This window comes from Schistocerca gregaria, chromosome X (assembly GCF_023897955.1).
Source record: "Schistocerca gregaria isolate iqSchGreg1 chromosome X, iqSchGreg1.2, whole genome shotgun sequence".
Lineage (NCBI taxonomy): Eukaryota > Metazoa > Arthropoda > Insecta > Orthoptera > Acrididae > Schistocerca > Schistocerca gregaria.
Window position 1 is genome coordinate 202,301,655 of NC_064931.1, and position 22,316 is coordinate 202,323,970.

General features: G+C 39.3%; 1 protein-coding gene across 6 annotated transcripts in view; it reads left to right on the forward strand.

Annotated features, from left to right (window-relative positions):
- The window catches only part of LOC126297575 (ribosomal protein S6 kinase 2 beta), a 547,735-nt gene extending 525,664 nt beyond the window's left edge, over nucleotides 1-22,071 (forward strand). For all 6 annotated transcript variants that reach the window (XM_049988539.1, XM_049988538.1, XM_049988541.1 and 3 more), the window contains 4 exons: nucleotides 5,578-5,816; nucleotides 9,396-9,513; nucleotides 16,804-16,941; nucleotides 18,779-22,071. In XM_049988539.1, the coding sequence (XP_049844496.1) occupies nucleotides 5,578-5,816; nucleotides 9,396-9,513; nucleotides 16,804-16,941; nucleotides 18,779-18,907 (624 nt within the window). In that variant the 3' untranslated portion in view covers nucleotides 18,908-22,071. The remainder of the gene's footprint in view (nucleotides 1-5,577; nucleotides 5,817-9,395; nucleotides 9,514-16,803; nucleotides 16,942-18,778) is intronic.
- The last annotated feature ends 245 nt before the right edge of the window (nucleotides 22,072-22,316 follow it).

Sequence of the window (22,316 nt, forward strand, 5' to 3'; positions counted from 1 at the left end):
TGCAACATTGCTCTCCTCAAGATGTTAGTTCCTGCTTTACTTTCTCACACCATGAAAGGAATGTTTTGGGTTTCCCAAAATTTTGGCACTACATTTGGCTTCAGCATAATCTGTGCCAATAACCTTTAATACTGCTTGTTGCATCAGAAAAAATATAATATTTTTGCAACAGGTGATCTAACTTTCTAGTTGGAACATCAGTTTGAATTTGGTTTGGTCTGTAAAGGATAAAGTATAAACGAGATTTGTAACCAGCAGAGGACCACCATGACAAAGCCAGGCCAGGACCAAGTCTGTTGTAGCTGATGAGGGGACTGCCAGTCAGTGGTTTCACAATGCCTCTGTGATGATAGACCACACATGCTGCTGATGCACAATGCATCTACACGAATATTACAGCTCAGTTACGACACCTTAGTGTTACCAACATGTTCAAAATGATGTGGTATGAGACAAGACACACTAACAGGTGTAAAAAGCTGAAATCACCAGGGAGAAGCAGTATTCAATCATGGCCAAACCAGCTTGTTATTGTGCAGTCAGCTGGGCAGTGACACCTGGTCTCTGTCAACCAGAGCCTTGGCCATTACTCTGCTGCCACCAAGTCATGAACCAGTGACCGCCTCCTGCCTGCCCACCCTGGACCTGCCATCGGGTGCAAACAAATGACCACCACCTGTCTGCCCACCCTGGACAGCAAACACCCTGCCAGCCACTCGCATCTGCTGTTCATTGGTGCCTCTGTCTCAGTCGCCAAGTCCACACACCAGGTTGACGCTCCACTGAGTAAGCAGCTTGCCTCTCTGTTGCACTGGCTGTTACTGTGCCTGCTGCTAACCATGGAATTATTTTATGAGGAATGAAATACACTGCAATGACGGTACAAGCCAGATGGAATAATTAAACACTTGATCATGTTCATGGGAGATTCAAGTTAGTCGATTAAATAAAAGAACTGTGTATATGTTCACTGCTGGTATGTCTACCACTTCTACACATCCACCCCGTCTGCCAAACCACCTACGGACCTTACAACACGCACAGGAAGATTCAAACCCATTGTGGCATGTATGGGCAATTCAGTTTCCTTCGTGTTATAGACCCTGTATGAATGGTGAAGCCCAAAACATTGAAGAGATCCAATCCTAGTAAATCGGCTCTTTATTGGTCTTTATCTGAATTGATGACTATGAGTGCAGCCTGTTCTGTAAATTGTTATATGCAACATTTGTTGGAAACTGTCTCTCTACTGGAAACTTCTGATTGATATAAGTGAACAGTGACTTCATACTATTAACCACTGCAGTATGTTTCAGTGTAAAACTTTTTTCTCTCCAAGAAAACAAAATGCATACAGCCATCCTTATGGTGTCATTTATTGTATAGCTACCAGTTTTGGCACTTCAGTGCACCATCTTCAGGCCTTGGTTGATGCTGAAGGGGTGGTCACGATCCCCATGTACGATGCTCAGTGGCCAACATAACTGGTTTACTCAGACCATCTGTAATTGTGATGCCTTCTCACCAACCATCAACTTTCAACTCAGTTACGTTGGCCACTAATGCACTGCATGTATGGATCGTAATAACCCATTCAGCATCAACTAAGGCATGAAGATAGTGCGCTGGAGTGCCAAAACTGGTAGCTACACAATAAATGAGATACTAAGAACGGCTGTAGGTGTTCAGTTTTCTTACAACAGTGAACCCTAGTCCCCCAGACGTCCAGTCAAAAGGGTGGACATACAAAAACTTTTTTTTTCCTGTCTTTTATTCTTCATATTGCGCAACTCGGCCATATACGCAATCTTTTACAGTAATTGTAATGTGTGTTCTGACAGGAACAATTGTCCCCTTCGTGTTTCATGACACGGTATGAACACGACTGTAACCAAACATTCCTGAACTTGTTTACTGACTATTTTTGCAGAGTAGTATGCTCGCAGTATATTTCTTGGGTTTGCCCACATCGGTTGTTTGACAGGACTGTTAGTTGACATGTAAAACACATCAGCTTCCGTGCACTGTAATGGTTCAGCAGACTTGTGAATTTTTTCATATGCCCTACTCGGTGGCAGAAAGTCTTGTCCCGATGGGTTTGTTAGACTAAGCAGGTACTTCTTCAATTTATTGTCAGGGGAGTGCATGACAGGTGTATTGTGAATTAGTGAATCTGCATAAGATGGATCCTTACATAATAGTGAAATTCTCATTTTTTTACTACTTCATTTTTATTTTTGTTTACATGTCTAGTTCCGTAGGACCAACTTGAGGAGCAAATCTCAGAGGTTATGGAATGTGTCAGTACTTAAAATTACAACATAAAAGTAATAACAGGTAAAATAAAATGTTTATGAACCCAAAAGTTTAAGTAAATCCAATCAACAATATTACATAGGAATCAGCTTAATTTTTCATGGAACTCCTTAGCAGAATAGGAGGGATAATCCATGAGGAAACTCTTCAGTTTCGATTTGAAAGTGTGTGGATTACTGCTAAGATTTTTTAATTTTTGTGGTAGCTTCTTTAAAATGGATGCAGCAGTGTAGGGCTCACCTTTCTGCACAAGAGTTCAGGAAGTGAGATCCAAAGCCAGATTGGATTTCAGCCTAGTATTAACTGAGTGAAAACAGCTACCTCTTGGGAATAAGCTGATATTGTTAACAAGAAACAACAGTAAAGAATATATATACTGAGAGGCCAGTGTCAGAATGCCCAGACTAGTGAACAGGGGTCGACAAGAGGTTCACAAACTTACACCAATTTTTGCCTGAACTGCCTCTATCCAACCCAAAAATATCGTTTGAGAATGGGAAGAGTTACCCCAAAATATAATACCATACGACATAAGCAAATAAAAATAAGCAAAGTAGACTAATTTTCGTGTCGAACAGTCACTTACTTCAGACACCGTTCGAATAGGAAAAAATTGCAGTATCGAGTCTTTGAACAATATCCTGAACATAGGCTTTCCATGACAGTTTACAATCTATCTGAACACCTAGAAATTTGAACTGTTCATTTTCACTAATCATATGCCCATTCTGTGAAGTCAAAAGTCAGGTTTTGTTGAATTATGTAAAGACTGAGTCTTCCTGTGATTTACTTTCCCTTGTCAGATCCTCCAACTGAGTAATCCACTTTTTATAGTTATGATTTGATTTCTTGAAATATTGGAATCCCGTATCTGGTAGCAGCGATATGGACTTGAAAATTTCTGTGCTTCTCAGTCATATTTTTGATGACGGTATAAGAGAGATTCACAAGGTGGTGACAATTTCTGAAGAAGATGCAATACAGTAGGGCTGGAGTTGGCTAGTAAAAAGTATTTCCATTGTACATCACTTGATATTGGATGAGTGATGAAAAGCTGCTCCAGTTATTGAATTTAGCTGTTTTAGGTTGCAAGTTTCGAATCGTGTGCCAGAAAGGGTGACTGTGGCATCTTAAATAGTAGTGGTTATCTTTGACATTCACCCTTGCTTTCTTGCTGGCCAAAATGTTGTGGTAATTCGAACAGGGGCAGTAGAGTAGCGAGTTCTGGTTGGGCCATGTCTGAAAAATATGCTCAGAGCAATTTACAAAATACTCAAAAATCTTCCGGGAAGGGAAATGGATTAGCAGTCTGAGAATCCGTATTATGCTACCGTATTTACTTGAATCTAAGCCGCACTCGAATCTAAGCCACACCTGAAAAATGAGACTCGAAATTCAAGGGAGGAGAAAAGTTTTAGACTGCACCTCTAAATCTAAACAAAGTTGGTTCATTGTAACATGAGAAACAATTTAGGTTGAATGGATGAAGATACAGCTACAGTAGTTTGGTGCAAGTCATAAGCTTAACAGTAAAGCTTGACCAAGTAGCCATTGCTATGTGTCAGGCTCTCTGTCCGTATTTATACAGGTACCCTTCCTTTTTCACATGATTTGTCTGGTTTGAATCGATTGCTTATTCTGATAATGAGTGTTTACAACCTGTCGCCGCTTGCGGCATGGCTTGTTTTTGTGCGCGCTACTGCGGCTTACAATTAAAAAAAAAGAGAGGAATTGTCTCATAAGCGAAACAATGGCAAGAGACTGCTATTTGTTATTACTTACACTGCAACTTTCTCTGATAATGATAAAAAAGAACCAAATAATAGACTGCGTATGATAGATGATGATCTGAAAGAGAGTTCAGCGAACATTTTTCTCTGTTTGAAAATCTTTGCAGACGCCTCCTTAGTACAGTACATTTTGCACAGAAATCAGATTCATCTTAGATTTTAAAATATAGTCAATTGCCATTTCTGACTGTCACTATTTAGCATAGGAATAATAAGAGTATAAACATGACATGATATGTTGCATTCCTGTTGTCTAACTCTAGTTTCGTAGTTTATTAGGGAGACAGGATTTAAATGCGATAGCAGCAGACATGAAAGAATATGTGGCATAATGTTTACATTCTTCTACCTTTTTTTTAAAAAACTTTATTTACTGATCCAGAGGTTTTGGTGCCAGTATTTATCTTTGTGCTTGTAAAGCATACCTGTGTAGCACTACATATATTCGATGGCAGAAGTTAGTTGTAGCAGCACCTACCAACATTTTTCAGAACTTCCACTTACTTTGCACTCAATTCTATGCCGCAAACGGTTTTTTGGATTGGAAAAACTGGAAAAGTAGTGCAGTTTAGATTCGAGTAAATATGGTAATTGCAATACTAAGCCACACAGTCTTGCCATGAAATCAAAAGAATAGAACATGCAGTCAAAGGAAAAATTGAAAATAAAAATGCCTGCTTAGTTCCGTAATTGTGGCTCCTGTGTTGGTTCTTTTTGCTCTTCGCCTTTATTCATGAGAACAATTCTGTGGGTTTGCACTGCCTCATTATCAGTTTTGAGAACTGGTGAAAGTACCATTAATCTGGACTTTGACTTGTTGCTACTTTTCGTTGTTGCCAGTGATGGGATGTTGTAACTGAACACTGCTGTCAATTCAGCCCAAACATCCCTCCATAGCAGAAAACATATTTCTACTCTTGTTCACTAAAAAGGGTGGCAGTATGGAAGCTATTTATCTGTAATTACACTTGCTTTACAGGGCAGCATTAGTAACTGCCAAGTTGAAACTGCAGCTTTCTGAATGGAACCCTTGCACTGTGCTCCGTAGTACAGAGAGATTTATGAAAGGAACTCTGAGAACATGAGAACACAGTTTCAAACTATAGTTTGGCAAGATATTCCTTCATCCCACATTCATCTTGGGGAAAATAATGCAATGAGAAAATCAGAGGAACTAGGGCTCATATGGAGGTTAAGTGACAATTGTTCCTTTCGCTCACTATTTGGAAACTTAACAGGCAAGGGAGGATTTTTTTGTTTTTTTTTTTTTTTTTGTTACCAGAAGTATCCTCTGTCGTACACTGCAAGATTTCTTGTTGAGTTTAGATGTAGGTATAGACATCTATTGTAAATATAATGTTTCTTATTAAGTTAAACACAGAGTTCTGAATTAGTTCATTTCATGTGTGATGTTATTTGTGTTAAGGCAGTAATCATTTAAATAATATTTATTGCAACTTTTGCTTTACAGGTAGTACACCGTGATCTGAAACCTTCTAACATTCTGTACGCAAATGATTCGTACACTCCAGAATCATTGCGCATTTGTGATTTTGGCTTTGCCAAGCAGATGAGAGCAGAGAATGGTCTTCTCATGACTCCCTGTTACACTGCAAATTTTGTTGCACCAGAAGTGTTGAAACGTCAAGGATACGACGCTGCATGTGACATTTGGTCACTAGGAGTATTGTTGTATACTCTGTTAGCTGGGTGAGTTATTGCTATCGCAGTACCAAACTTAATTGATGTACAATTTTTAGTGGCAAAAATATTTATTCTTTTCCTTCTGTGAATCGGTTCCAGAATGATGCTGTTCAAATCTTTCTTGGCTCCAGCCTTAAAAATGTTTCCAGAGTTTATTTAAATGTTACTTACATGCCATTGTATCCAGGCATCCGATTTTAAACTTGACCTGGGCGCTGCGTAATCTTACTCTTTCTGTATGTCACCTAAAAGTGTGCGACTGTTGCTTCATTGGGCAGCAGTCGGTATCATTTTCAAAATAATAAATACTAGGGGCAGCTCAGGTATGTCTGATGGTTTTCCTGCTGGGGAAGGCTGCTTCATCTCTCAATTGAAACTAACATAGACGTCAGGCTATGCAACAAGTCATAACAAGAGCACCATCGTTACACTGAGCTATCAGTTTTTCAGGTGTTTTATTTACATTAATTTTCTCTGGTTCACCGAGTTAAACTGCAGTTACATCATCTGCAGTGTGCTTGTTGGTCGTACAAATGAAATACATCTTTTGTTTATTTTCCCCGGTAACTCGTATTGAATTACTATGACCAATTGTGAGGAAATTTGTCTTAAACAGTTCACCTCATAAACCAATTCCAGCAGTTCATTTTGAATTGTTTTGATCAGTCATAACAAAACACAGTTATGTAATTTTTCAATGTGCTGCTTCAAGATTCTGTGGAGTTCTGACATCAGATCAGACAGACATCAAAAAATTCCTGAGTTTTTGGAATACTCTGTTTCTTCATGGTACCTTAAGGCAAGCTTGAATTTGTCACAAAATTTATTGCAGTCTATTTTTTTAATATATAATTTTATTGTGTGTCTTTGTATGAACGTGGTAAGCACTGTCTAGTTGACACATAATATCCACTTTTCATATCACTGAAAATTCAGTGAAACCATTTAAATATTTTTCACTGTAATTGTCATTTTTCACCTTCGAGTGAAAATTTTTTAAGTCTGTAATACCATTTTCACTCTGGCACTATCACTACCATTTGTCACAAGACAGGTGAAACAGAAAAGTGTTACAATTGCGTATATTCCTATGCTTGGATTTACACTGTAATTCTTAATTTAACCTGATAAATTGCACACTGAATTCATATTGTGGAGTTCTCAAATTTGTGATACACTACAGTTATTCATAAGAAAGTGAAACTCGCTAAACCCGGGCATAATTCACTCACAAAGAGAAACTCATTAATAATGTATGTTACCAACAAATGCTGTCATCCAGCAAAACTAGTGGGTCATATTTCATGCGTGGGACATATTTAATACCCATTTTCCTCTGTTCATTCATGAAACTCTCACTAGGTGGTGATACTTCTGTTGCCATACTTTAGTACACTCTATCAAGACATTTACAAACTTATTCCAGCGGTGGATAGAACAGCCAGTGGCTGGAAAAAAATAATCTGAAACACCGTTGAAACAATAATACTGAATGTTAATCAATGATGCGTCAAAGCATAATAGGGATAGACAGAGACAGGGATTTGATAGCAAACTTTCAGCAACTCTGTTCATTCCCTTTTGATGTAAGCAGTGGTATGTAAAAATTGTGTTGAGGTTGGTAGGACACCCTTAGGCTGTAAGACCAGAGCCTTTTGGGACACACCTAAGAGATGCACTCTGATGAAGCCATGCCTTCCAAACCTCTGCTACATAGAGCTAAGTGACATTTTGTAGGGAAGCAGCATACTCACACCTTATAAAATTCACATCAGTCTTTCCAGTATGCCAGCCAGTCCGCTGTAACTAGCTCTGACGTCATAAATGTTGCACAATACTTTAAAAATCAAGTAAATAACCTGAAATGTTTCTAGCCTGTCAGGAGTAATACAAAATCAATGTGTGTTGGATATCAGTTCAATAACTTTAACCATTTTCGAAATTTGGATGTTTTTCTGTAAAAATCATTGGCGCAACAGAAAAGAGCTAGAAACTTGAAAATTTATATTTAGATTCATTTTGCATAATAATTTAGTATAAATAGTATTCTGGATCTCTCAAATTAAAATTTTAATTGAAATTCATGATTTTCTGGTTTTTGTTTTAGAAATTAAGGAAACAATATAGATTAAGTAGGTGAATAAATACAGCTAGGATGTTTAAATTTAAGTAGAAGGGAGATCCGCTATAATCATAAAGATGTGAGAAGTTTCAACTGAATAACTATAGAACTATAGCGATAGCGTATCTCCAAAGGGCAAGTTCAGAGCTCGTCTACTGCGTGTAGTGTAATTAAATTATCTCGCCCAAAATATTTGACCTAGCCATATCAGACTTTTATTATGATTACTTACCTGTGTGCTGATTGCACGTTTAAATTGGGAGCTTCATCGGCCATCAGCAAAGGGAGCAATAATTTATTCGATAACTTAAAGTGGTGCATTAGTAGCCCAGCGGCTAGTTTTGAGAGCACATTTGATCAGACGTTGCCTTAGCCGTCCACACCGCGGCTTTGTATGTAAGAACGCTGCGCGAGAAAAGGAAGGCCCCAGTTCTCTCCAGACACTGATTATCTCATCATCTGTGCCGGGAGTCACGTCGCGTCAGTATCGTTGATATAAACAGCCTCGGATGCAGTAATAAGTTACTCGGGATACACGTAACCATGAAATTGTTTTCGAGTGACGTGTTAATTTTGGGATGACGTTAATGATCTATCTTTAGTTTGCGTATGTCGTATTTTCATGTGGCACCGCAGGACAGACATTCTACCATTATTAGCATGGCGTTTGATGAACATTATCATCAAATTATGGCGAGCATTCACTTAAACATTTAATTTGTACTGTTATAGTGGCATCAGCGCATTAGACTCTGAACTGCTCTGGTAGTTGGATTGTGTGGATTCTTTTTGGTCTGTGACTTTCAGAATATAGTGAACATTTTAGAGACAGCTATAAGCTGTAGCTATAAACGTATTTCTCTGATGAAGTGGGCACTAGGAATTCTAATTACAGGCTTCAAGTTTTACTGATCACTTTCTGGTTGCCAATATTGTAGTTAGAGAGCCAGTGTTGAGAACGGCAAACAACAGCATTAAATAAATAATAGGAACATTTATTCTATTATTCCACCTGCCGCCCCACAATTTCAAGGTGCAGTCTTCAGGATAGCTGTTACCTGTTCAACATACATTGTTTGATATCACATATCAGTAGTTCCAAAAATGTTGACTGGTATTTTTTTGAATCCATGTTGGGGAAAAATGCGTAATTTATTGTTACAATTTAAATTCTGTAATATGTTGTTGAGAAATTTATTTTAATATGTATTTTGGGACAGCTCTGCCTTGGAGCCTTCAATTATGAGCTGCACCTGGACCAGCTGTATGTTCTCAAGGACAGTTGAAGAAGGTGTAATAAACATTCTACTTTGAAGCTGATGAATGTAACTGCATAAAATGTGTTCTATGTATTGGCACTGAAAGTTCTCTGACATTAGTGATACATGTACTGACCTGATAGCTTCTGTTTCCTCTGTCCAGAAACTTTTTCAGCAGATTGCATCTCATGTACTTCATTGCAGGCATACACCATTTGCAAACCAGCCAACTGATTCTCCTGGAGAGATCTTACGAAGGATTGGTGAAGGAAGATTTGACTTAGAATCAGGAAACTGGATATCAGTATCAGTGAAGGCCAAGGTAAGAGAAGTCATATTCATTCTCTCTCCTCTCTCTCTCTCTCTCTCTCTCTCTCTCTCTCTCTCTCTCTCTCTCTCTCTCTCTCTCTCTGCCTGTAGGGTACAACTTAATTCCCCCAAGCTTGTGTACATGTGTTTTAGTTAGCCTGGTAGTTTTGAGGAAGGACATCGAAAGTTTAGTAACAATTTTAATATTTTTATCTGTGTTTCAACCTCAGTACCTCGACTGTTGTGAGAGTTGGCTTTACTCTCTTCATTATTTGGACAGTCATTTATAGTGGACTATCATACTGATTAGAAGAAGCAGAAACCATATTAGGATAAACATGTGCAAAGATCTATTTCCAAAGATCTAGTCCTCTTAGTGGGCTCATGGTTCTTTTGTAAGTTTGTGCATGATGCACATGAGGTCTCGAGCTATTGCAGGCAATGCTTCCTTCCTTGACCGCATTTCTTTCACTTTGCCCTCCCTCCATCTCCTCGCTGCTTCCCGTTGCCTCCTCCTTTACCTCTCTCGGCATTGTGATTTATGTCGACCTGGCTATCCTCCTGGTTTCCTGTATTGGTTGCAATTTTGTTCCCTTTGCCTGTTCTTTCATCCTTTCTTGGTGTTTAGGTCCCTGCTTGGGGTTTGACCTCCACTTCAAACTTTCTGGTTTTTAGTGAGAGCCATATGGAGAACAACTCCCTTTCTAGCATCTATGGTGTGGATTTCGTCTCCCTCCTTCCACCTCCTCTCCCTTCCCCACTATAGCTCTCTTCTACCTTGCTAGGTCACCAACACACATAGCCAGTCCGTGTGGTGGGGCTGTTATGTACCCATATGGCTGAGCCCCCTGACAACACAGGAATCACACTACTGATACCTGAGCAGTTCCGTCCACATGTATGTCAAGGAGTGGTTGTTTTCTTCTTTCAGCATCGGAACTCCCGGCAATGGGTGCTGTGCTAGACGGTCCGTGCTGTAGCTGGGTAGTGCCCATGGGGAGAGCCCCTGGTAGGAGTGGGTGATATCAGGGTGGATGCTTGGCTTATGAAACGTATCAGGCGGCAAAAATCTGGCTGTTCTCAAATGGTCATCTCTTTGAATGGCTAAGGGTCATTGAGTGCTGCTTCGTATGACCTGGCAACCTTCCCTTCCCTGGCTATACCATGGGAGGAGAGCCTAATATAGAGTGGTGCAGCATTCATTTTGTTGGATGTGTGCAGAAGGATCGCTAAGAGAACCGCTCCGATACTGGTGCTTCCAATCTAGCTTTTGAGGGGGATACCCTCCTGTAGAAGGTCTACGTTATGTGCTACACCAAAAGTATGAGAGACTCCATCCAGTGTCACTTTCTTCAAATTTTGCATCTGTTACTTCATTTCCTCCTCCTACCTCTTCCTTACCACAGCCCATCCCTCTCTCCTTTCTCCCTCCGCTGCAGTTACCAAGACCTTCCATCAGGGAGCTGCTCCCCCTTCCCCACCGAGGAAATGCCCCCCTTCTTTGGCACCTGCCAGTGATCGGGCTTCTTCTCGGAACCCCTCCCTGGTTCCTCTCAGGCCAGAAGATTCTTACCACCACTTGGCCATGAGACCCACAATCTGTATGCCCCAATGTTGCCCGCTCTCTTTCAGTTCCAAATCTTGCAGAAGATTTTACTCCCCGTGTGTGCCCTGCCCTCCTCCACCTCTGAAAGAAAAGAGGAGGAGGAGGAGGAGAAGAAGAAGAAGGAAAACATAAATCCCAAGACAAGACCCCCACCCCCACCCCTCGGTGCCCCCAGAGGTGCCATTTCCCACCTCGCAACCTGAGTCTGACATCTTATTCATGGACTCCACCCTATCATTGTCAGTGAGGACTACTGACTGAGTGACATGACCTCCTCTCGACTTCTTTATGTCTAACCTGGATTCTCACCACACAATCATCTGGTGGAATTGCAGCGATGCAACGGATACTGTCGTCATCTACCGGAAATGCAACGTCTTTTCTCCTCTTATTCTGTATTCTGTCTTGTTCTTCAAGAAATGCCTTTTCCTGATGACCATTATCGAGCATTCTGTTGGGACCGTGCTGACCCTGGGTAACATCTGGTGAGGTGTGCACTTTGGTTCACTCCAATGTCATTAGTGACTGGATCCTCCAATTAGCAGTGTGGAAGCATTAGTGGTTTGAGTGCAAACAATCCTGGCAATCACCATTTGCGATGTCTACCTCCGTACCAGGTAGGCCATTTCCTTATGTTGCACTGTTTACCTCAATCCAGCAACTCCCACCCCTGTTCCTTCCTTGGGGATTTAATGCCCACATCCACTGTGGGGGAATGTGACTTCAACAGGTAGGGTATCCTAATTGATCAACTTATCATGTAGTTCAATTTGTGTCTCCTCAATGATGATTCCCCTAACCACCTCAGTGCTGCTCCTGGCACCTTTTCTGTTATTGATTTCACAATCTCGTCTCCTGCTCTTGTGGCTTCGCAACATTGTTCATCCCATTATGACCTTTGTGACAGTGACCACTTTCTGGTGATTCTGTCATTCCCCTGCTGCCAACAGGCAGACAGGACCAAACTGAGAATTCCATAGGGCCAATTGGCCTTTATGTACATCTCCTGTGCACTTTGACACTCGAATTCCACTGATGTAGTCATCCAAGGTATCTCTGCTGCTATTCTTCATGCTGCAGGCACTGCTGTTCCCCTATCCACAGGTCCCCCTTGCTGTTGACTGGTACAGTGGTGCACTAAGGATGTCACAGTCGCTGTCCAGGACCACTGACTGGCACTGCAGCGATTTAAACAACACCCTTCACAGACCAAGGTCCTCACTTTTAAGCATCTCTGTGCTAAGGCTCATTACCTTACTAAGTGGAGTAAAAAGGAATGCTGGGAGCTCTGTTTCCTCCTTCGGGACGTATTCCTCTTCATCACAGATTTCGTCCAAGCTCCATAGCCCTCTGGGCCACCAGTGTCTGACAGCTGTCCAGGGTCTTAACCTCCAAGGTGCTCTGTGCACTGATCCATTTGTCATCTCAGAACACCTCACGACACGCTTTGCGATGGCATAGTCATCCTCTTCCTACTCTACTAGCTTTCTCCAGCAGAAATGCAGAGTTAAAAAGACCCCCTCTTTCTTCATCCTGCACCACGATAAGCCCTATAATGAACCTTTCACTGATTGGGAATTGTTGCAGGCTCTTAGCTCTTCACGAGACATGGCCTCAGGCCCAGATTCCATCTACAGTGAGATGATCCAATACTTAGACGTTCCCCAGAGGCAACATCTCCTGAGGGTCTTCAACCACATTTGGCTCACGGGTGCTTTTCCGTTACAATGGCAAGACAGTATAGTTAACCCCTAAGCCCGAGAAGAACCCAACATCACTATATAGCTACTGCCCAATTAGTATGACGAATGTACTTTGTAAACTGCTCAGAAGGATGATCAGCTTCAGATTATGTTGGGTACTCGAATCTCAGTGCGTTTTGTCCCCATATCAGTGTGGCCTCTTAGCAGGACAATCTCCAGCTGACTATTTACTCAGATTGGAATCGGCCATCTGACAGGCTTTTACTCACCACCTGCATCTTGCCGTGGTCTTCTTTGACCTCCGTAAGGCATACGACATGGCTTGGCACCATCAAATTTTGGTTACCCTCCATGACTGGGCCTTCCGTAGTCCCCTTCTGATTTTCATCCACAGAGTTTTTATCTGAAGTTGGCACTTCACTCTGTGTGTGACTTTAGCCAGCTTTATTTCTTTGTTGATAGTCCTCCTCAGTGTTGATGTACTGCATTGTTATACTGACTGAAAAATGGGGGAGGGGGGGGGGGGGTGGAAGTTCAACACTGACGACTGCTGTAAATGATGTAGCTGACAGTTGGGGTTCACAGTTCCTTACTTTCACTGTTCAAACCCCCCCCCCCCCCCCTCCCCAATATCACACAGTTAATATGGCCAGTTCACTATTGGTTAACTTTTGATAAGCCTCATTAATAGTTTGCAGTAAATACCTAACCATGCAGTTCACTATATCTCAAATAGATTGAACAGACACTGTCATTGTTTTAACACATGGCGTATTTGTGTTGCACTTGTTTCCCTGTTAAGTTGATGCATTGTTGTTGATCTAACCAATACAAGTTTCTCATCTCAAAATCGGCCATAGACTGACTGTCTCAAGAGCAAAAATCGGGCCTTTATGTATCCTCACAATAATAGTTAAGTTACAGAAATTACTATTAAAACATAACTCATTCAGTTGACGGAATATATAGAAAAAAATCCTCCTTTTAAACAGTTAATTTTACTATAAAGGTAAAGGCGAATTACTTGTTTAAATAATGAAATTAACAGATATAGTTACACAAACAATACTTTTGACAAACCTGGTAATTATTTTGGAATTAATTAAGGCTGGCTTTGCTAATGTGTTTTCGAATAGAGCCAAATAAATATTTAAAGAATCCTAATAGTAGTTCTTACTAATGTTTATAATTGTTACAGAATTTATATTTGTTTATAAGTCAACAATAGAATTTAAGTCACTAAAAGATTTCTGATTTCACCCTGCAACAAAAGATATTAACTATGAATAGTCAATATAACTTAGGAAATTGATGACATACACCAAACTAAGCGCAAAATTAGATCTGGCACTATATTTCTTAAGACTGAGGGCCAGCCTTTATCTTTTATGGAAATGCAGATTATACTCATGTATGTTAATGGTAATTAGGCAAAAATGAAAATAAAATAAATGTAAGGAAGCAGATGGCAAAACAAGAGAGGAGGTAAAAAGATCAGAGCTTGCTTCATCACAAGCGCACCTCGGTTCAGGAGAGCAGTATCCCACAGGGTTTTGTGCTAAGTGTCACACACTTCCTCATTGGCATCAATAGGCTTGTGACCTCTGTTGGGCCTCTGGTTACCCTGGCACTGTACGTCGACAGATTTTTGCATCTCATGCAGCTCCCACTCAATAGCATCTGCTGAGTGCCAGCTCCAAGGCATGCCTAACAGGCCTCTTTGTGGGCCACATCCCATAGCTTCCAGTATTCTCCCTCAAAAATGCGGGTTAAACTTTTTTGTTGTCGACCCACAGTACACCCTGTCCAGAACTTTATTTAGGCGACCAACTCCTCAGTGTTGTAGCACAGTCCCGTTCCTTGGGTCTTACTTTTGATAACAGGCTGATACAGCTGCCCCACATTCGCCACCTAAAGACCGCATGTATGGGGAAGCTTAATGCTCTCGACTTCCTAGCCAAACATTACGGGGTGCAGACCGTTCCAGTCTCCTCCATCTATACTGTGTTCTGGTCTTGTCCAGACTGATTATGGTAGTCATGTTTATGGCTCAGCAGCTCCTTCCACTTTGAAACTGCTTGACCGCTTCCTTCATTGTGGGGTACGTCTGGCTATTGGTGCCTTTCGCACTAGTCCCGTTGACAGTCTCCTCATAGAAGTGGGGATTCCCCTCTACACATACGATGGAGCCAACTCCTTGTTTCTTACACAGTTGCCATTGGCCAGTTCGCTGACCATCCTGTGTACCCTGTGCTCTTTGCCAGTGAGGGATGTCGCCCTCCTAACACCCACCCATGGGTGGGATATTGCTGGTTGGTACGCATTTCTGTCTTGGGATCTCCATCTCCACTTAGTGGACTGCACTCATGTCTTTCCCACATACGCCCCCCCCCCCCCCCCCCCCAAATCCAAAATGATGCCGAGACCACGGATCAGGACTGATCTGTTCCAGGGTCCTAAGGTCTTTGTTATTCCTATGGTTTTCCAGCATCCTGTATGTTCCGTCCTTGCAGAGTTCTAACATGCCACCATCTTTTACACTGATGGTTCTAAGACATCGATAAGGTGGGATAAGCTTTCACATCTCCTATTGGCTTTGAACACCATTTATTGCTGGGATCATGTAGTGTGTTCACAGCAGAGCTTCGAGCCATTCACAGAGCCCTCCTTTTTGTTTCTCAGATCTCCCTTCACAGTCTTTTAATTTGTTCAGACTCAATGAGCAGCCTGCAGGCTATTGACTGATGTTACTGTTGTCACCCTTTGGCCTCTGCTATCCATGACAACCTCTCTGCCCTTGGGCGTGCCGCTTGTTCAGTTGTCTTTCTCTGTGTCCCAAGTCGTGTGGGCATCCCAGGGAATGAACTGGCTGACCGTTTGGCTAGGGAAGCAGATACTTACCCTCATTTCCTTTGACGATTCCAGCTGTGGATCTATGCCAAATCTCTCTTTGCCCAAAAGTGGAATGCCATCTGGAGCGCTACTGCTCATAGTAATAAACTCCACACAATCAAGCAGTCTACTGCAGTTTGGCACTCTTCCTTTCGCTCCTCTAAGTAGTAGTCCACTGTTTTATCCCATTTGCACATTGGTCATACAAGGCTCACCCACTGTTTCCTTCTACATAACGATCCACCCCACATTGGGGTTGTGGATCTAGGTTGACGATATCTCACATATTGGTGGAATGTCCTCTTCTTTCAGCCCTTTGTGCTAAGTACAGTCATTCTGATTCCTTAAATTTAATATTAGTAGGTGATTCATGGGTGGTTGAACTGGTCCTCAGTTTCCTCCTCTGAAGTGGTTTTTTTTCCCCCCAGATATGAAGCTCTACTTTAGTCTTGGAGCAGGGGTAGGTTGGTTGTGGTTGGGACGTCTTTTCCCATCTTCATGGTCTGTGACCCCCTTACCATTTCCAGGTTTTAGATTTGATGTCACCTTTTATGCCTTTTACTGTGTGTGTTTGATGTTCATTATTTTATAAGTTTACTCCCCTTACTGGATCCATCCACTTTTAGCAGATCCCCTTTCTTCTGTGACTAACTTCGGAATCGCGGGACTGATGACCACGCTGTTTGGTTCCATAACCCCTATCAATCAATCAATCTATAAAAAATCTTGTTATTGGCAGAAAAACAGTTAATTATACTAGTAAATCTTTATTTCTTTTGTTGTAAGACTCTTTTGTACCATACAGTATGCTTTCATTATTATCTTCAACTTCCTTCTTGCAGGAGATTAAATTATTATTATTATTATTATTATTATTATTATTATTATTAGTAGTAGTAGTAGTAGTAGTAGTAGTAGTAGTAGTATTACTACTACTATTATTGTCTGACTCCACAACAGTATATAATTCTCCCTTATGCGAGTGGTATTTTATATTTACATTTACTCATTTTTATGGCTTTAAAATATCAGTTATAAATAAATTATTTAAATATAAATGTTTGTGTTGTTACTTTTCTATGATATTTTGATATGCCTACAGGACTTGGTGCAGAAAATGTTACACCTTGATCCCAGTAGACGGCCAACTGCAGCACAAATTTTACAGCACGATTGGATTCAAAATAGAAACCTCCTTCCAACTCATCGGCTAATTTTTCAGGAAGCACATGTTGTTAAGGTACTGTAATTTTTAAAACTTTTTTCAATCGCTGACTTTCTTATATTATTTTAACTCCATATTTATATTAGTAACTAAATGAAATAAATTAGGTGATTGAGGGTTTCTTCTTCAGCTCCAGGACTACTACTATCTGTTTCTAGACACTGATAGGAAAACTTCATTTCCATGTTCTTTTTAAAATCCCTTGGTGCTTCTTAGCCACAGTCTTCTGCACTTGCAGATTATTCCTCCATGTTTAATATGTCTTCAATGTTTTTAACATCATGTGATGACAGAAATGGAAGCTGTTGATGACAAGTGTCCATACATCTATTAGTCATCGTTAATATATGATGCGTCCACTCTTCACCTTTGTTCCATTGTGTTCAGGGTGGGACCCTGGGCAGGCCAGTCTTTTAGGAATGTTATTGTTGACGAATCATCATCTCACAAATCCCAATGTGACAGAATGATAAGGGGGCCTTAACCTAACCATGAAAAAAATCACCTATATTGTAACACCATCTCCTCATTGCTTCACTTTTTGCACTAAACATAATGGCACATAACAGCCTCCTAAAAATCACCAGTTATTCCTTCCATTGATTTTATGCAATTTTTTTTATAACCATGCTACACACTGCTCAACGGTTCCTGTCCATTAGTACATGTGGTATGGCTGCTCTTCATTTAGCTGCTATTGTTCCTTCATGCTTAGACTTCAAAGTCACATTACCAACAGTTAACTAAGGCAGCTTTAGAAGATTTGAAATGTCCATGATGGATTTGTTTCTCAGGTGATATCCAATGACTTGTTGGCTTGAGCTCTTTGGACAGACGCATTCTGCTGCTGCTGCTGCTGCTTGTCTGCTGACAACACGGTACTTTCTGCCTTCCTTTTGTATAGTGGTCGATTCTGCATTACATAGTGGTGTCCAGGTACTTTTGTTCAGATAGTACAAATCCTACACAACAGAAACTGGCATTACTTTGTTGCAGATTTATTAAAATATTTTTTGCAGTTGACTCATGGCAGTAATGGGGGGAGGGGGTTGTTGTATTTGGTGGTGGTGGTCACAGATAAATTACATGTGTAGAGCCAAATAACAGCTGTGTGTCAGGTATTCAGTAAAACACACAAACTGTCATATAGTACCAAATTAACTCAATTGATCAAAAAATGACATATTGCCAAATGGAAGTAAGTGATCTTTTAAGGTTTTATATCATAATTTGTTACATCCAAGATCAATTAAAAATTACTGTGGTCACATTACTAGTTTCAGTGCTTGATTACCACCTTCAGATCTGATTAATGCATGAACAGCTTCATCAAGATAAATAACAATTCCAGACGAGCATTCTGAACATTATTCAGCCTAACAAAATATGTTGGTGAGTAAATCATGTCATCCATCAAGAGAGACTATATGATGTATTCATTGACATACTGCATAAGATTTCATTGTGTTCAGAATGATTAACTGGAATTGTTATATATCTTGATGAAGCTGTTAACAGCTGAACCACATCTGAAAATGTTAATAAAGTGCTACAACATTTAATGTGAATATTTTAATTTTTAAGTGCTCTCAAACATAATAAATTTATTACATAACTCATTTAATTAGATCTGTGCATGGCACTTGGATTGTGTACCATTTTCACCATCAGCTGCTTTATCGGAACTTCTGTAACAGTGTAATAGAATTATACAAGAGTTGGGTGATAACATTAGTGGATGGCCTATAGGTGCACAAAATTACTCAGTTAATGTTTACATGATTGAAACTGAAATGAGACAAAATTTTAAAAAATCTTATTTTCAAAATTGTTTTGTCTGTTTCTTGCACAGGGAGCGATGGCAGCAACATACAGAGCTGTTAGCCAGAAACCACGGTCTCCTAATTTGGGTCCCGTAGTTATGTCGGAGCTTGCCCGTCGCAGGAGGAAGTCACGACCAAAATCATCAACTGAAGTGTGAGGTCTGTCTTGCACGACAGATGCCCAACGTGTTTTTGAATAGTAGCATATTTGGGTAAACCCAAAAACCTGAAGGAAGTGTATGTGTATAATTTTCAATCAAACAATAAAGAGTTATCAAAGCCTAATGTCACTGGACTGTGGCTTTCTCATGGAGGAAGGAGTGTTTCAGTGCTGTATAATCTCTTTCCAGGCACAATGTTTATGAGAGTGATGTTTGCAATGTGTGTTTTCATTTTTTAAAAAAAGTTTTATTCTACTTAGTATGTAATACATTATCTGCTAGAACATGTTGGCAAGGACAGTGTCTGGCACTGTTCTTGCAGTTTTCTATCCTGTTCTCTAAATAAAATACATTTTTATTACAAAACCCAGATCAATTTTAGATGTGTAATGTTAAAAAGTGTGAACCTTATTTTTCATATGTGTCAGGGGAAAAACTGTGTGTCCAATATATACATGAGGACCATGGTGCTGTGAAATTGTATTGCAAGTATCTTAGTATTGTGTTGAATGTGGCCCTTGTGTGTAATTATTACATATTGTAGTTGTCAAATGTGTGCATAATATACATTTATTAGAGCATTACAATTGAGTTAATTGGCTTTTAGACTGGTAAAAATTGAAAGATTGTACTTTCATGCTTAAGGCTGTGAAAAGCAGTCTTTGTTTTATCTGTATATATTTTGTTCCCTGTTTACCATTGTTAATGTGAAGCTAGAAGAAGTACTGTTTGTCTGAAATGATTGTTATACTTGTGTATCTGTTAGTCATGTGAATAATACAAGTGCTGATCTCCTATATGTACCATAAAGAAGTAGAATTTTGTTTTGCTGGGGGAATACTTAGTTTGTTTGACTTTAGTTACCCAGCATAATTTTGTGTGTGTGTCATAGCAGTAGTTTTAAGTTCTTCCATACCAACTGTTAATCGCTACTGTTCGTGAAGGTTCCCTGTTGTTAAGTACTTCCAAATAAAATGCAGAAGATTGTAGCCACTTTGATTTACTGCAAGAGTGTGTCTCAACAGCAAAGCAAACTGGCCTCATTTCTGTCTTATTTCATGTTCTTCTCTACTCGGTGCAATGCATGTGATAACACATTTTACTTACTTGAATTCAGATATGAAAAAGTGTAATGACTGATGTATAGTGGTTTTGCTTTGGGATTGCTGCACATTATTTATTACTCAGAACACTGGAAAAAATATTCTGAAAATAATTTCACTGAGTCGAGTCAACACCGCAAATGGGAAATTTTCTGCATTAGGGAAGTTCTTAAATTTTAGTGAGTGATAGCAGTTTTAATGTCTAAAGCACAATACAAATGTTGTCTAAATGTCACTAGTGCTTTCTATAATAAATTTATCTACAAAAAGTTTAATATTGTTGATGAAATATATTGAAAGTTGAAAGAGAAATAATATAAAAATTAATCTATTTTGGACCTTATTTTTAATATGTCACAGATTGTAGCATACACATGTAGAAAAACTTCATTTTTATGAAGCATTCTTACAGTATTCTGTTCCTAACTTCTATATATATATCACTTTGTGTAACAATTTTTAAAAGTAGAGTTGTGGGAGCTCCCACTTCAACACTATCAAAATTGAAGAAAGAGGAAAATCTTCACACCAAAGCTATTTTCATTCAGTTTTCATTGTTAATTTACTAAATGACTTGCACTGAGGCTGTTTGTTTTTGTTTTTGTTTTTGTGTCAGTGTGTAAGTCCGGCTTTTCAGCAGTTGAGCTAGACACATGGTTTCATCTGTGTATTGCCTATATACTCCCAATTTAAGCAAATGCCCCTAAATAAATTACAGTAAAGTTATAATAATGTTAATAATAATAGTAATAATTATAATTATAAAAACGTGTAGTGTTCATGATGTATGAGTTATTAGATAACTAGCACTGCTAAGTGTATTCACTAAAATAAAATAATTGTTATTAAAAATGTGCAGGAAAGAATTGTACACAAAAACCATTCAGTCATTGTGCTGTAACCTTTTTTGATGTGTGATTCTGTCATGTAGAACATGCTTATAAGTAATTGCCTTTTATATTTTGTGCTTTTGCCATTTCATTGTTTTGTTTATATAAAGCACACACTAGTCTCTCTCTCTCTCTCTCTCTCTCTCTCTCTCTCTCTCTCTCTCTCTCTCTCTCTCTCTCTCTCTCTCTCTGTGTGTGTGTGTGTGTGTGTGTGTGTGTGTGTGTGTGTGTGTGTGTGTGTGTGTTTTCTGACCCATGTAATATATTTCAGTTTTTTTTCCATGTAATACAAGTATTTTACTTCAGTTGAACTTAGCCAAAGCAGACGATTGCCAAGAATTCAAGAATGAGTAAATGTCATTGTGCCAAAACAAATTGCACATATTCTCTAACTCTTTGTATACCTTTACTACCATTCACACTAAGACTTTTGCATTTGTCAGTTGGTTGGCATGCAAGTGCCTCAAAATATTTCTTTTATATGTCACATGCTGCTTGTAGTTATCCTGTGAGAGTCATACTCAGAACATTTTAATAATAGACTAACTACATTTGCAACTAGCTATCTTTGTCAGTAGTAGTATAAAATCCCATTGTGTGTCTGCCATAAACTACGGAATTGTGTCTTAAAGGGCTGTAGAGTTAATCTTAAGGTATAATACTAACACATATTAGAGAGAAGAAAAATTTTGTTATAAGTTATGGAATAAAATGGGAGAAAGATGAAATTAACAGATTCAGTAAGAAAAATGTTACTGTATGATATAAGTCACAGTGTAAAGACTAAATTGTCAAAGACATTATCTATAACAAAATTCTGATATCTGTGTTTTAAGTAGTACTTCTACTGTAATTTCAGTTCAGTGTTCATACATCTTCTCCTTCATTTTTTCTTAATATTTGTGTGTCTCTTACCAAATTGTTTCAGTTACAGTACACTCTGATATCCATAAATGTATGCAAATCTGTTTAAAGTAATTGTCCATTTAGTAGTGTCCAAAGCCTACCCTTGTCCAAGAGTTATCTGTTGCTGATGTACAAGATGATTTAATCCATTGTAGAATGCTGTACAAGTGTGTGACAAAATGTTGTTGTTGACTGACCTGTTATAAAATAGAATATAAATGACAAAGATGATATAAAAATTAAAAATTATTTTATGGATTAATTATATGCATTTTTACTTGGTCTTTCATGTGTCCTTTGTTTTAAGGATAATTGTCGTTTCAGTTTGTATTGCCAGCTACCTCTTGTTATATTTCAGTAAGATATATGAGGTCTACAGTTAATGTTTCTCTCACTCACAATAAAAGATATGTTCATTACATTTTTTAAATCAGGAATGGGATACTACTTGCATTACTTTGTACAAAGATTGTGTGCAGGAAATGTGATTTTCTTTTGGATACAAAA